General features: G+C 44.0%; 1 protein-coding gene across 2 annotated transcripts in view; it reads left to right on the top strand.

The window, feature by feature from the left end:
* Positions 1–15,066, top strand: part of SLC22A23 (solute carrier family 22 member 23) — a 114,684-nt gene that overhangs the window by 90,687 nt on the left and 8,931 nt on the right. The window contains exons 6-8 of one of the 2 annotated variants that reach the window (XM_075705873.1): positions 3,806–3,895; positions 9,588–9,690; positions 12,833–13,065. In XM_075705873.1, the coding sequence (XP_075561988.1) occupies positions 3,806–3,895; positions 9,588–9,690; positions 12,833–13,065 (426 nt within the window). The remainder of the gene's footprint in view (positions 1–3,805; positions 3,896–9,587; positions 9,691–12,832; positions 13,066–15,066) is intronic. The other variant, XM_075705874.1, reaches the window with a different exon arrangement.

Genomic DNA, 15,066 nt, shown 5'->3' on the forward strand with positions numbered 1-15,066 from the left:
AGTAGTTTCATATGTACCCATTTTAGCAGCTGATATGAGTTACATAGTGAAAGGGAGTTCAAACGGGTGAAGTATTTCTGGCATGGAAGACAATGCAATTTTGAATTGCAGTCCAAGCAATGAGCAGGCTTATTTTCCTTTTTGAAGAATCACACCGTTCCCATTGCCTGCTGAAAGCTTTTACTCGTCCATTTGGCTACGCTGCCCATAATGGAAAGTGCCACTAACCTTCTGTAAGGCCTGTTTGCTCCACAGGGAGGTGGGCCCGTGTGTTGGGTGGAAAAAAAGGAAGCAAAATTTATCTGCTGGTTTTGAATCAATCCATAGGGTGGGAGCGGTTTGCCAGTGCTCTTCTGGGAGATGACTCTAAAGAGAACAACTAAGTGTCTGGAGAGTGGTCCAGCTGCAGTTGAAAGGTCCAGCAGCTGTGGAACAGCCCCTGCCTGGAGAAAATCAGCATGGGCAGCTGATGGGCAACGCTTAGCCAGCAAGAGAGTATGCATGGCAAACAGATTAAAGTGAGACAAGGGATGTTATAGGAGTCCAGAGTGTTGTAAATGAACATTGCGCTTCATCTTCTCAGTAACCTGCCCCAGCATTGTAACTAGTGCTGTTGGTTGCAAAACCAAAGGAGGGCTGCCCCCTCAACAGCTTTAAGTGGCTTTATTTTTGAGTGATTGGTTCACCTTGTGATTTTTTGGCAGGAATAATTTGCCTTCGTAAAGAGATCTTTGGTTTTATGTGGTCGTATTTTCTTCTTTTAATGCTTAAGAAATCTAGTTGTGCTAATTAGACCTGGTTATCCCTAATGTTTTGAATCTCAAATTTCACCAGTTGGCTCAACACTTTGCCGTCTTTTAGAAATAAAAGTTTAAATTTATTTTTGCATCAAGGGAATCATTTTTATCCAACTGTGTATTGAAATGTCATTTGTGAAACAGGTGAGGTGAGTTTTGTTGACAAATATTTCAAAACATTACCCAAAAAAGTCAGCTTCAGTCATGTGCAAATGAAATATTTTGGTGATATTAATTCAGTACAGGTTTTTCACTGCCAGTTTCTCCAAAAATTTCCCCATCTCTTCCCTCTTCCCTTGTGGAACAAGAAACAAACATTCAATTCAGTGCAGCTGCAGGACAGTCATTTTGACCTGACCTGAGTGAAATAAATGCTAAGGAAACATGGAGATCTGTTTAAACAACAGGAGAAAAGAGCATTTAGGGGAACTGGAAATCGCAAAGTGCCAACTGTCCTTACACCTTTTAAAGTCGTGTTGTACATTAGATGGTTTTCATTATTCTGGTAGGATGCATGGTTTTTTCTTCATGTGGGGCGAAGGGTCTCTTTGTTAGCTGGAACAGATCGACTGCTGCAAGCCGATCTCTGCTGCACCAGCACCCAGCCCTGCTGGCAATGTTTGGGTGTGCTGGGAAATGCATCACTTGAAAAGCTGTATCAGCAATTACCTGAGTGTCAGACTTAATGCTTCCATGGAAACGCACCCTTGTGCGGTTCTACTTCTCCTCCCTTTGGTGGGCAACATTTCAGATGTTCCTTAAGAGAAAAACAACTGCTTGACCAGGCTGAATAACAAAACCCCCTTTTTGCTCATCTCTAGATGAAAACTGGAGTGCTCCTGTGGACGGACAGGTTATAGCTGTTCCTTTCCAAGGTTCCTTTCTAAGCTTAGAGAAATAATATTGATGTAATTACAAAAGTGGCCAGCAAAGATCAACCGTCCAAGCAGATACAAATATTTTAGCGTGCAGGACACGTTGAGGAGAGGGAGAAGGGGTACAGTGGTGACAAGTACTCTGTGTGTGTGTATTGCAGTTAGGAAAGCTGTGGTTTTCAGGGGCTTTCATTTTAATGAAAAAAAAAAAAAAACCCAAACCATTGTTCACCTTCCTTGCTACTGAACAACACAATGCCATGACTTTTCTTTTATACATAAGCTAGTTTCCTGTTTTGTTTTGCTATATATTTCTTTGTCTTAAGCCATGAGGCTTGGGTCTATTTACTTGCATGCTTTTTTTTTTCATTGGGTAAATAGCAGAGGGAAGGGTGAAAAAGCCTTATGCCTGAAAGTCAGTCTCTTTCCCTAATAGAATAGATTAACTTTCCCTACAAAGCTTTACTCATATCTTAGACAATCACACCTACAACTACACTACTGTTTTAAAGCTTGTGGTGGATGAAGAGCCAGGTGTATTAGCCAGAGTAAGAAAACAAGTTCCCTGGCCCCATAATACAGGTAACTCCATGTGATGCTACTACGTAAACGTGCCACATGTGGTCCTTTACCAGATCCTGTTTCTTAGTTGTTTAATGGTGCCAAACTTAAATATCCCATGCAAGTCCCAGGGGGTAGTCAGGTAAATGTAGGAAATTTAGTTAAAACAGTTCAAGGTGCTACTTGAAGGCAGCCTTTAAGTCTTAAAAAGGGCTGTGTGTCAGCCACAGCGATTTCCATCTCACACAAAACCAGCCAGTGATTCCTGTTGCCCTCTTGTATACTAAATCAGCTTTCAGGAGGGGCTGGGTTTCTGCTGGTGGTCTCCTGTTGTCCAGGAGCAGGAACTGATGGAGTTTGTGCGACTCTTTCAGGACATGCAGTACATGACAAATAGTGAGTAACAAGAATAAAACTGATCAGTGTAAGTCGTCTTCTGCTGGCTAGGTCTACAGGAATGGAAGAGGAGAGCCCATGTGTGCCCTGACTGTATCCCTGGTGAGGGCGGTAGTGACTTCTGACAAGGGCAGGGTTTGGAGGGGACAGGGGAAAAAGGGAGCACTCTACTGAGGACATGCCTTTTGATGCCACTGGGAAAAGGCAAATATGCTAGAAAATAAAAAAAAAGGGGGGGTGGGGGTGAGGGAGTGCCAGCCTCTGTTGAAGCCTGAATGACTCTCACCAGTTGAGTCCTCTGCAGACTCTTGCTGGCCACGTTCCAGCCTGTCGCAGCTGCTCTGTGCCCGGCTGGCACACTGGCGCTTTGTCCACAGTGCTACCTTTCCTCCTGGAGGAGCTGGCTTTACAGGGCAGGAACCACATGCGGAGGGCTGGCAGCAAGCCCCGGTCCCGCCAGCGCTCCCCCGGCCCACGTGCGCCGAGAGGGCAGAGGATGGGTGAGTCTGGATGCAGATGTGAGGGGTTAGGAGGGGAGACCTCGGGAACCAAGTGGTGGCAGAGAGCTGTAAGAGGGACCAGTGGACAGAGAAGAGAGGAAATAGGAGAGTGAAAGGAGTTGTGGGAGCAAAGAATAAAGATAGTTGGAGTGGACTTAGAGGGGCAAAGGCAACAAGGGACTGGGGGGAATTAACAGCTGTAGAGGAAGAGGAGAGGAGAGCTAGAGCATGGAGACCAAAGGGGCTGCAATCATTTGCTTCTCCCTCCCTCCAGAGCAAGCTGTCGAGCCCAAGGATTCAGTCTCAGCACTCTTCTCTTGTGAAATCTACACCTAAAATATGTATCTCGCCCCTCCGTACTGCCCAACTCACCTGCTCTGCCTGCTGAGGTTTCCGCCATAGCTCCGGCAGTAGATAGCAGCAATGCATGTGTAGGTATCTGAAACCTCCTGATGGCCCAGATGCGGCTCCACACAATGACATTTGCGGTGTTCTTTGTGTTGGTGTTGTTTTTTTTTTTAATGTTGGTAATGTTAGAGGAATGTAAATGTTGACAAGTCACGCTCTGGGAAATGCAAGAAGTCAGGTTGCCTGGGCAACCCTTGCTTGGCCTCCTGGCATGAAGGCATGATGAGACAGCCTTTAATAACATGACTACGACCTATTTTTTCCACAGGGCATAGGATGGACGAATCAGTGCATAGGATGGACGATGCTGTGGGAATGAAGCTGTTGTCTGTTCCTCATTTGTTGCAGAATTTGGAAGGTGTGTAGTGAATGAGGCAGAGGGTTGCAGAAAGAAAGAGGACAGTCTTGGGGAAACGAAGCTGAATGCCTCCTGAAGAGCCGTACTTGTTCCCTGTGTCTGCCAGGGATGTCCTTGTACGACGATGGAAATTTCCCTGGAATCGGGCTCTTCCAGTGCTGTCACTAATCACAGTTTCTTCAGTGTCTGTCTCTAGCATGTAATTCTGGGACTTGACTTCCAGAAAGCTGGAGCATTTATATCAGCACCTACAAGGTGTATTGCTGCATGATTTTTATTATTCTGGAGACAATTCCTCTGTATTATATCTCCCTGCCTGCAAAACAGGAGTAATCTTTGTCCTTACTCTTACAAGAAGGTGGTGGAGATGATTTCATTGGTATTTATGAAGTACATGAATATTCTGACAGCACTGTAGGAATGTCTCTGAGAAAACATATGATTTTGTATTTACTGGGAGGTTTGGATAATAAGGCTGAGGGGCACATGTTGAATGGGAAAGGTAGAGACATCATTTATGGCTGCCCATTTGCTGACTGCAGTGAGCATTCTGGGGGAAAAACTAAGGTGTGATCATCTAATTAAGTGCTATATCATAATGCATATGAGCAATTGAAGATTGCAATGGCAGCCTTATGTCTGGCTTTTCCTATCTTTTTCTGAATGTAATTAGAAATACAGGATTGAAACAATTTATTGCAATCGGTCCTTTGCTATTATAGTCATCGAGTTATACAGTTGCTCCCTAGAAATGGGCTTCATTTTAAATGCTGTTAGTATTTATGTCCCGTGCTTGTGTTGGAAGGACACTCCAGAATCCAAATTGCTCTTTTAGTAGGGTACATTTGAGCATTTAGTTCAAATACACTACAGCTGTCCAGGTTCTTTGTCTTTTTCCCCTTCCCATTTGACTAAAGATAGTCTGTGACTATCTTTATCTTGCATCTCTTTTTCTCTTTTCCCATGCTATGCGAGCAGACAGCAGCCCCATTCCTTTGCTGAGCTGAAGTTCTCCTCTGTCTCCTCTACTTTTATAAATAGGCTTGCCAAGGCTTTAGTTTCTCAAATATTGATGACCAGAATTGTAAAAGAGCACCAGTATTTCATTGTCTGAATTCCAAATACCTCATGGACACAACAGACTGGTACCTTATAGTCACTTGTGATCAAGTGGTATATAAACAAATCCAACACAGTATTATCTTCCAGTAGAAGCACTTCCCATTAGTCTGTAAGTGTCTTACCTTGTGTTTCGCATTTTTTACTTGCTTTTGCCCCACACGGTCTCAAGCTCACCCAGTTCCCTCTGATGTCCCATTTCTGTGCTGTACTGCTAGCAGTGCCTCACTTTGTCACCAGCAGACTTCATTGGCACATACCTAAGGTTTGTGCCAAGCTCCCTAGTGAGGCTATTACACTAGATTTCTTTTTTTTTGAGAATGAGTCACTCCACCATTAACCTCCTGCCATCCGCTTATGATTTCCATTTTTCTACCCCTTATTGCTCTCTGCCCATCAATTGGCTCCTTACCCACCTCATAATTTCTGTATGTGACTTGATAGCCTTCAATATTCCTTTACTATTCAGCTTTTCAAAAACGCAATGTATCAGGCTGTTAGTTGTCCATGATTTAAATAAATAAATAAATGAGCACAAAGGGAGTTCATGGAGACAGAAATCCTGGAAGGTATAAATAATGCTGTGTACCAGTAACTCAGTGTGGCTGTGAGTAGGTTGCTTCAGCTCTGCATTTCGGACCGATCTACCTCCTGCTGCAGAGCTGTCGTGCTCCGGGGATTGATTGAGCCTCTGTGCTGGTCTTCCATAGCTCTTGTCATGTTCAAAGAGCTACTGACAGTATCGTTTAGCAGCCAGAAAAATCCAGCAGAAGTCCATCACCACAGGACACTTGTCATTTTGGACATCCTTTTTCGGCAGCTTGATTTGAGCTTTGTCTATTTTGTCTTTGCCAAGTGATGCAGAGATGGGTGGCTTCATTTGAAGGCTTTAAAGATACTTGCTGATTTTGAAAGCCGTGCTCCTGAAAAACAGAGGATCCCACGAGAATTCAGCAGCATTGAGAGCTGGAAGCTGGTAGGGTTCCCCTCCCCATGAGACTTTTGAAGTCTCCCAATGAATAGTTTTAATTTCCACTGAGATATAAAGAGTTAGCTTCTTGACAATTTTCCTACCGAGTCCCTGAATAAGAAGCCTAAAGTGTGTGTGGGCTCCGGAGTATGGGAAAACCCGTAATGGGCCTCTGAGTAAATGGATAAAAATATTTTTTATTTTCCACACTTGCCCTTCTGGTAAATCAGTCGGAACTGAAACATTTAATGCAAATTCCTTCTGAACTGGTGACTTCAGTGCAAAATCAAAGAATAGGTTGGGGGTAGGGGGAGTTTTCCTGGTGTTATTCCAGGAACTGAAAGAGCAATAGTTTGCTTCCATGGGGTTTTGATAGGCATTGGCTTGACTTCTCTTTTAAGATCTTAACATTGACCCATGAAGTCCAGACAGCCTTAGAGCTGCTGCTCTCCTAATGCCCATCACAGTCAGTCAGAGCAGGTCCTTTTGTGCAAAGCAGGCTACCTCCGGAACCAGCAGGCCACTTAAATGAGAGCCAGTTCTGTAGGTGATGACTTTTTTGCAAGTCATATAGCTTATTTGTTGCTATCTGAATGATATTTTGAGTATTGTAAATGATTGATGTTGGGGTGGCAGGGGGTATCTGACTGGTGTATATATAGAAATAAAGGATGGAGAAAGTCATCAGAAAGATAGATGGTGTTGGAGATTTGGGGAGAGTCATTCATCTGAAGCAGGTGACTTAGATTTTGAGTTTTAACACATCATAGAGGGATGGAGGAGTAAATAGCTGACAGAGCCAGAGGGCTTTCAGTTAAAAGTCAGGTGCCGTTTGCATTCTTTGGTGTAAGGTTTGAGGCCAGTATCTTTTTTTTTTCTTTCTTTCTTTTTGGTTTTTTTGGTCGTTTTGTTTGTTTGTTTGTGTTCCACCACCCCCACCCCTCTTTTTTTTTTTTTTTTTTTTTTTTTTAATTTTATGTAATGCAGCTACCTCTGGAATCTCTTTTGGGACATTTTCGTATAATGGTGCTATGTATCCATGGAGTAGAATACCTATTAGAGCAGAAGCAAGGATCTACTGAAGGGAGACTGCAGTGTGAGGCAGAGTAGAGAAGGGGTGAAATCCCCCTCATACGGGATCCTCGCTGAAGCTGAAGCAGAGCATGTGTTTGCCAGTTCACATAACCCACAGGCTATTCGTTATGCGAGGGTGGAACAGCAGTGCAGCGAAAAACAGTAATGGGAATTAGTTCAGAAGGACTCACAAGAAATGTTAAAAGGGGGCCTGAGTACACGAGAGAAGGATATGTGACAATAAATAAAGAACATATGGATTGTAGCAACCCCTAATGTATGAACAAAGCAGGAGTGGAGGGCAAAATAATGTTGGCTCCACAGAGAAGTGTAACCAATTTAAGTGTTGCTTCTCTTAATTTTATCAAGTTGTGGCTCAATAAAGTGCGTATTGACAATAAAATCTACTTTCTCTTCCCAAAGAAAACAGTAAAAATGACCTTGAGAAACAAAAAAACCCGAATTAAGAAAATCTGAAGAATATGGCATCAGGGACTGTCTTCTGCGGACAGAAGAAGTGTTTTACTTTGACAGGCCAGATCTGGTCATTCTTAGACTGTTTCAGTGAACCATTATGTCCACATGAAATCTGTGCAATGTGTGTTGTTTGGGTGGTGATTTTTATTGTTGCCCTTCAGCTGAAATAGTACACAGTCATCAACAGCTTTTCAAAACTTTGTGCTGCTTCTAGTGCTTGCTTTGACTTTTTCACTGTAGAAGGTTTGGCTTGGGCTCAATTATAGGATTTATAGCTATGTTTTATCTAGCTGCTTTTGTTGTTCTGAATTATTTTATTCCCACTTACTCCTTTCCAGAATCTTGCTACAAAAATCATTTTGACCTCGCGCTTTGAGATTAGGTACCATCTTTTTTTATTGCTTATTTTTTTTAATATAGCCCTGGTCTATTGCTGAGCCTGCTGAGTGCTCCTGTAGTACAAATATTAATTTGACCAGTTTCCTCTTTTGCTCCACCTCTGTTTTTATGCTTTTGTGAGCTTCATGCTGTGTAGATTCTGGAGAGAAATGGATATATCAGGTAGTAAGGAAAACAGTACAGCAATATTTTGCTTAAGAACAATCATTAATGTAAAATACCCTTTGCCGCTTTCCTCGGAAGAGTTCCCTGTAGTTACTCTAGATAGAAGACCAGGAGTGACCCCTGAGCAGTGAATAGCTCAACTATTTGCATATAAATAGTGTTTCTTTGATTTATTATTTTTATGATACAATTCTCAAATAACAGCAGACAAATGTGTCTTTTGTTTTGTTTGTAAATTTGGGTGATTTATCTCTTTTTCTTTTTTTTTTTTTCCCCCTCCCCCCCACGGCTTGCTATTATTTTTCCCTGTCTTGCATCTCTTAAAGAGATTGCTATTCAGTGGAGTAAGGCAGAGGTCAGGGCAGGCCAGTGTGGACGACTGAGGACACCCGGGCTAATTGTGTATGCATGAAGGGAACGGATGAGCGTTCCAGAACAGGGCCACGCTGCCGCCTTTAAATGCAGTCAGTCTAGAAAGCAGTACAAGTCTTTGCCCTAAAACCCAGTCCTAGTCTTACTCTTGCAGTGCATCGTTTTTGTGATACTTCTTTATAGCTGCAGCTTCTTCTGGTTTTACCAGATCTTATGCCTTTGCAGCTGTCTCACTGATCCAGTAGCTTGGAAACAGTGGGGTTTTTGGCATGCTTAGGTAGGTGTTCAAGCTCTAACCTAATGTTATTTGGGAAGTAAGCAGTGCCCTTCATTATTGTCCCATGCCAACAAGAATATCAGATGCAGTATTTGGGAGGCTTGTGTACCACTATAGCATTGCAAAGAAAAGTTAGCTTACAGCTGCCCAGCACTTTAAGGACATGGTGAGGCTTTAGTTCTGAAACACAAAGACATTGCAGCTGATGATGCACAAGGATTTTTCTTTAAGGAAATGTCTTCTGTTTAGGACATCTATCAGAACAATTTTAAATATTTTAAATTTGGGGGGGGGGGGGTGGGATAAGCTGTGACACAGTGTCCTAGCCACTTCTTTCTGAAACCTGGATTTGAACAAACCTCAAAAGATTCCCACAAAAAAATGTGTTTGAGCTCCAGTCCTTTCCAAGGCTTTTCAGGTGTGCATTGCAGAAGGGCAGCACGTCTTGTAACTGCACAAGCACAGTCCTGCCTGTGGGGGGTTTAAAAATTAACAGAATCCTGAAGTTCTTCAGGAAGTTTTATATCATGCTTGCTGGGATCAAGCTCTGTACTGCCCCCATTTTACATACACGTTTTAAACTGGAAGAAGGTTTGGGGTGTGAAGGAGTTCTTGGGCAGTTTTTCAGCCCCAAGAAGGTTAAGGGAAGCCTGGAAAAAAAGTAGGCGCCTGAGGTGGACTTTAGGCACGTTGTTCAGCATTTTTATAGTTCCTGTTAGTGTAATCAATAGTGTCCTGCTCTCCAGAACATCCCTCAGGAATATCTGTAGTTCACAAGCAAAGCTTCTACTTCTTGTTCTCCCCAGTGAAAGAATAATTTTTTATTTGGTTTGTTTCAGAGCTGGAAAAGGAAATCACCAGGAGACCGAAGAAAGTCTGCATTGTTAAAGTGGTGGGAACAAGGAACCTGTGGAAAAACATCGTAGTATTGTGTGTGAACTCGTAAGTCTGATCTCCTTCTGCTTGAATAGTTATGTGGCTGCTGAACTGGAAGCAGTAATAGGAAATGATGGGAGAGCTCCTCTGTTTCCTAATGTGGTACCCTTCACGAGTGTCTCTGATAAATGATCCTGGAAAAACATCAGCTGTTGCAGGGAATTATTTTTTATGGCAAACGTGGGGGAACTCATTGGCTGTTTCCGGCAGCAGCACCACATGTCTTCTCAGGTGTCGTGCTGTAAGTGCATTGCTGTCACCAGTGGTCTCACATGGCCATGTGCTGGTACGTGCTCACGTGTGCAGGCATCTGCTGCTGGCATCCTGAGTGGGATTTTTTAAATCACTAATGCCACAGGAGCCCAAGTTCAAGTTGTTTACATCTGATATAGCTGTGTTGCAGAGGAAGATGTTGCTTGCCAGTAAATACAGACCTGCTCCCTTGTATAACAGCTGTCCTTGATAAGTTTTCAAAAGTAGATTACAAAGTGCTTCAGCACTCCCAAATCATTGGGCACACAGGGAGAATGTGCAGTCTCGCACAGAGCAATGTGATTCCTGCATCCTAAGGCTTCGGCTTGGACATGCTTACGTGGGCAAAACCAGGCATCTGGCTGAGGGTTTCACAGGTTACAGGCTCTGAGACCTTCTGTCCAGAACGGAGCGCCTTGTAAAGAGGAAATAGGTGGGTTGCAAATTTAGCCTCTAACCACGCCCAACTTCTGGGAGGGCAGCAGCAGTGGATTTTCTAATTCTTCGATCTTATAAAATGCCCATTTGAATTCCTTTTGTGATTTTTTTCAAATGGGAGGTGAGGAGAAGACTGGAAATCCCCCATCCTCTGCTCTGTTTATTATTATGTAGCCCTCTCGTGGCTTTTTCTTCATCACTTCGGGGCCCTACTCTGCAGCCTTCGCTCCTGTTAGCAGGCTTATGGGTCAGTCAGAACCCAGAGAGGACAGCCCCTGCGCTGGGCAGATAGTCACACAGAGGCACATGGACTTCAGGGGTCGGTCTCCAGCGTTACCAGTTGCAGGACCAACTCTGGGTTTATGGGTTTTGTGTCTCTCTCACACATACCAGTGGGTGACCCCCTCTGTTCTGAAACAGTGTTTTCCTCTTAGGCTGAGCTGGTGGATTTAATAGCCACTGTTAACTGTATTTGTGAAAAATGTTTATGTGGGGAATTCTCCCCTTCTTCCTCACCCTTTTTAATTACGCATGTTTGGAAATTCCCTAAACCAGAACTAGGCAGCCCGAAGAATAACTTCTGGCAATAGCACATGGAGGCTGTTTGCCGTCCAAGTAGATCGTGAAGCAGATGTGTTTGAGGAAATAGCTTTCATGTTTGTTTTTACAGGGTGGGAAAAAAAAACTATTTCATTTTAATTCTGTTTTTCCTGTTAGTTGGGGCTGTGCTAAATTTTAGTAGTGTGGAACATGAAGAAGGAACCTTTTGCAGGGAATGATAAGACATCAAGGGAGATAAATGTATTTGGTTTTAAAAGCAACTGTTCTGAGCTGCTCAGCAAGTTAAGGTAATAGAGTAATTCCTGGGGAATCAGGCTGGAAAGTAAGGTCCAAATGATACATTTAGTTTATAGGTCACGGCCTAAATAACAACTTCAGCAAGTGTGTTTGCATGCACAGAAGAGAAAGAGAGAAGGTACACACTGGTTAACTCTGCTCTCTTACTAATATTGTTTTGCTGATTAATATTTCTCTTATGGCGGGAGTCAGATACAATCTAGACATCCAAAGCAAATTACATCCTTGTGTAACAGCAAGTATTTGTGCTAGGTTTTTATCAGGGGGAAGGTGTGTGGTATTAGGGGTGTATTTTTGAACCGTAGCATTGATTCACAAAATTGCAAGAGAAATTCCCCAGGCCCTGGGCTGTCATGCTCTCAGCAATTGCATATTCCCCTGACTGTTTCTATGCTTATATTAATATCCAATTTACACTGACAGAGCTTCAAATTCCTGACCTTCAGGAGGGTAAAGGTGTTATCAGTGTAATGTACCTGCCATTCATTTTTTGGAGACCTGGATCTGTGCCTGCCACTCCGCGAGGCACAATTAATTTGTGAGATTTGTCTGGTCTAAATGCCAGGGACAAGAGGCCCTTCCCAACATGGGTATTTGTGCTGCAATGGGGGCAGTTGGGAGCACTGACCTCCTGTAGCAGCTCTGCTGCACTTTTTCACCATGTCAGGGTGATACTGGGGCTTCTCATCTGACTTCTGTACCTCCAGCCCCCCTTTTTCCCCCCTTTTTCCCCCCTTTTTCCCCCCTTTTTCCCCCCTTTTTCCCCCCTTTTTCCCCCCTTTCCCCCCCTTTTCCCCCCCTTTTCCCCCCTTTTTCCCCCCTTTTTCCCCCTTTTTTCCCCTTTCCTTTCTGGAGGGGCAGGGGGGGACAGGAGAAAGAGGACTGAAATGGAGCAGCAAGACATTGATCACTGGCATCACAAAGAAACTTAAAAGAAGGGGAGAGACATTGCTAGGAAGGGTGGTGTAAATGTGTAGAGTGAATTAGGGCTTATTGTTTCTTAATTGTAATAATCTTTGCAGCACATGTGACTTCAAATACTCATCTCCAATGGGTTTTCAGTTGTAACAGGCTAGCTTGGGAAGTGAGATGCAATCTTTAGTATGACCAAATGCCACAGGCAGGCAGGTCTTCCTAGGAGACACATGTGCATCGCGCAGTGTTTTGCTGTCCGAGCACACAGGCTGCTTCATCGCAGCAGCGCTGGCTCTGTGGCTGTCAGCAGATGCACTGGGAACAGAGAGATCCCCTTCTTGAGATAGGGGAGTTCTTGAATACACTGGGAAAACCAATCACACACTAGGACTCCTTGTAAAGTTGCTCGTACCCCGATTGTACCACGAGCAACAGCTGTATGAATAAAGCCAGTAGATTGCAAATGTCTGGTTGAATAGAGGTTTTTCTTTTGCTACCTTTGATCATTGCTAAGTTTTTACAGTAGCACCTAGAAGTCCGAGATGAGTCTTTTTGCACTAGGTGGTGTATTCCTGCAGCAGAAGAAATTCTTCCTGCATTAACATGTTCCTACATTGAATTACATTGCAGTGCACGGCTGCCTTCTCAGCAATGATCTCCTCCTGCCCTCTCCTGTTTCCCCTAGGCTGACTGGTTACGGCATACACCACTGTTTTGCAAAAAGCATGATGGGGCATGAAGCGAAGATGGCGATTACCCACAACTTCTATGCGGACTACTACACCATGGCTGGGATTGCGCTGGCATCCTGCCTGGCCATGTGCCCTGTGGTCGGGTTTCTGGGGAGGAGAGGAGGACTCCTGCTTTTCATGATCCTTACAGCCCTGGCATCGCTTCTGCAGCTGGGCCTTCTCAACTGTAAGTAGTTGGAGATGAGAGCTTTTCAGGACCGCAAGACTTTGACAGGCAAATAAGGGACGAGGAAATACTAGCATTTCCTTTGCCTCTCTCAGATTTGGCATGCCATACACCTGCTTAGTTTAAGAAGCTGAATTTGTTTGAAGGATTCCTCAAACACTTGTTGTCTTAGGTTCATTAACAAAAGGCATCATGTTCTGGATGAGTCCCCATGGTGAAGCTCATTGAGCATTGGTGCTGCTTCTAGGGCTGTCACTTAAACAAACAAAATAACGCTTTTAATTTTATTTCAGTGAAATAGCGTCTGGGGAAAGAGCTGGGTAGGGATTGGGAAGGGAAGACTTTCCCACCTGAGTCTGCTTCTCAGATGGCCTCTAAACCAAACAGAAGTTAAAGCAGTAAGTGTATGTCCTCTGTCTGCTCTGAGCATCTTGCTATGTGCAAGTAATTTACAGGTAGCATGGAAATATGCAACTGAAAGACCCTGCTTTTAACATGGTGTGTGTGTATAGTCCATGTGAATGTATACACATGATTTTGTGAGGTGACGCAGCTTTTCAAATGGGATGTTCCTGCCAAAAGCAAGAGTGTCCCACCTCTTCTTTGCAGGCAGTGACCTTTCCCTGGCCCTCTTGAGCTGCTTCAGCTATTAAAACTGCTACAGAAATATTCTCTTTCCTTTTCTTATTTTATTTCCTTGTCTAAATTTTCTGTTGGTTGAGGAAGTGGAACTTGATGGATCAGAGAGGTCTTGAAGCAGAGGGAAGGTGGAATGTGCTTTGCCACTCTCGCAGTTGCCAACCATTAGACTCCTGTCCCATGAAACCTCACCCCAAGGAGGGGGAAAGCAGGTTGAGACATGCTTTGGACAAACTGGGTATGAGGTGAACACCAGAACACTGGTGGTTGCTGGTTTTCATTTATAAGTTTAGAAATAATTAAAGGCTTTAATGAGAAAGAGGTTTTTTGCATTGAGGATGGAAAGATTTCATATTCCCACATGCTGAAGGCAGCCCTGAGCCAGCAAGAATTGTCCATATTTACAGACTGTGTTTCCTGAAAGCGTTTACTAAGTGAACCTTTAGCGAACACACTATTTGTGGGAGTGTAGAGCGAAACAGGGAACCTCTTTCATAACATGGAGGAAACTCCAAAATCACGTGTGTTTGCTCCCAGCTTGGTGCAGTTGTTTACATTCCCTTTGAGCACATGTTTACCATGTCCAGCAGTCCCAGCTGAGAGTGGGAGAAGGCCCCTGGCCCCACCTCATCCCCAGCCCGTCGACGGACTGTGACCATTCACATGCAGATGCGCACTGTGCCTGTGTGCGACCTCCCGAAACTCCGTGTTCTTGTGGGGGTGTCCATCAGGGTCTCTAGATTCATTGTCTTTTTTTCTTTTTTTTTTTTTTTTTTTAAGGATGTCACATGTTTGTTGAGGTAATAAACATGCAATTGCTTAGTAGAGAGAAAGTGTGCCAGAGCCATTAGTCTGCTCCAGAGCCATGAAAATCTGGTTGCGGTTTTTCAACAACAAAAAAGGGGTGAGGGAGGCAGGGAGGAACACCCTATAGGAATCATAACCTTTTCCGTAATGGGTTTAGGTGGTTTTGTGAGCAAAATTGCTAAAACTTAAGAGCAGCGATGGGCTCTAGGCGCGTTCTGCTGTGTTGGCACCTAGAATTCTCTCGATGCCATGCACCCGTCAGCCTTCCCCACTCTGCCCTCACCCCTTTCTTTGTGAGAAGAGGAGGAAAAGGCAGCCTTGAACTTCAGAGCAGCTTGTCTCCCCCCGCCTCTAGACCACGCCCTCCTTCTTCCTCAGAAGAGCTAGACATTGTTTGGAGAGAAGCAGTGACCCTGCTGATTAGGAAATCTGTTACAGCTTCCTGCGTGTTTTAGCTTAGCTTATTTGGGTGTCATTAGCAAATGAAGTCACAATTTGAGAAGGAAGGTGAGAGGGGGAGGGGGTGTTTTCCATCAGCAGCAAATCCACAGTGGA

This window comes from Pelecanus crispus, chromosome 2, assembly GCF_030463565.1.
Source record: "Pelecanus crispus isolate bPelCri1 chromosome 2, bPelCri1.pri, whole genome shotgun sequence".
Taxonomy (NCBI): domain Eukaryota; kingdom Metazoa; phylum Chordata; class Aves; order Pelecaniformes; family Pelecanidae; genus Pelecanus; species Pelecanus crispus.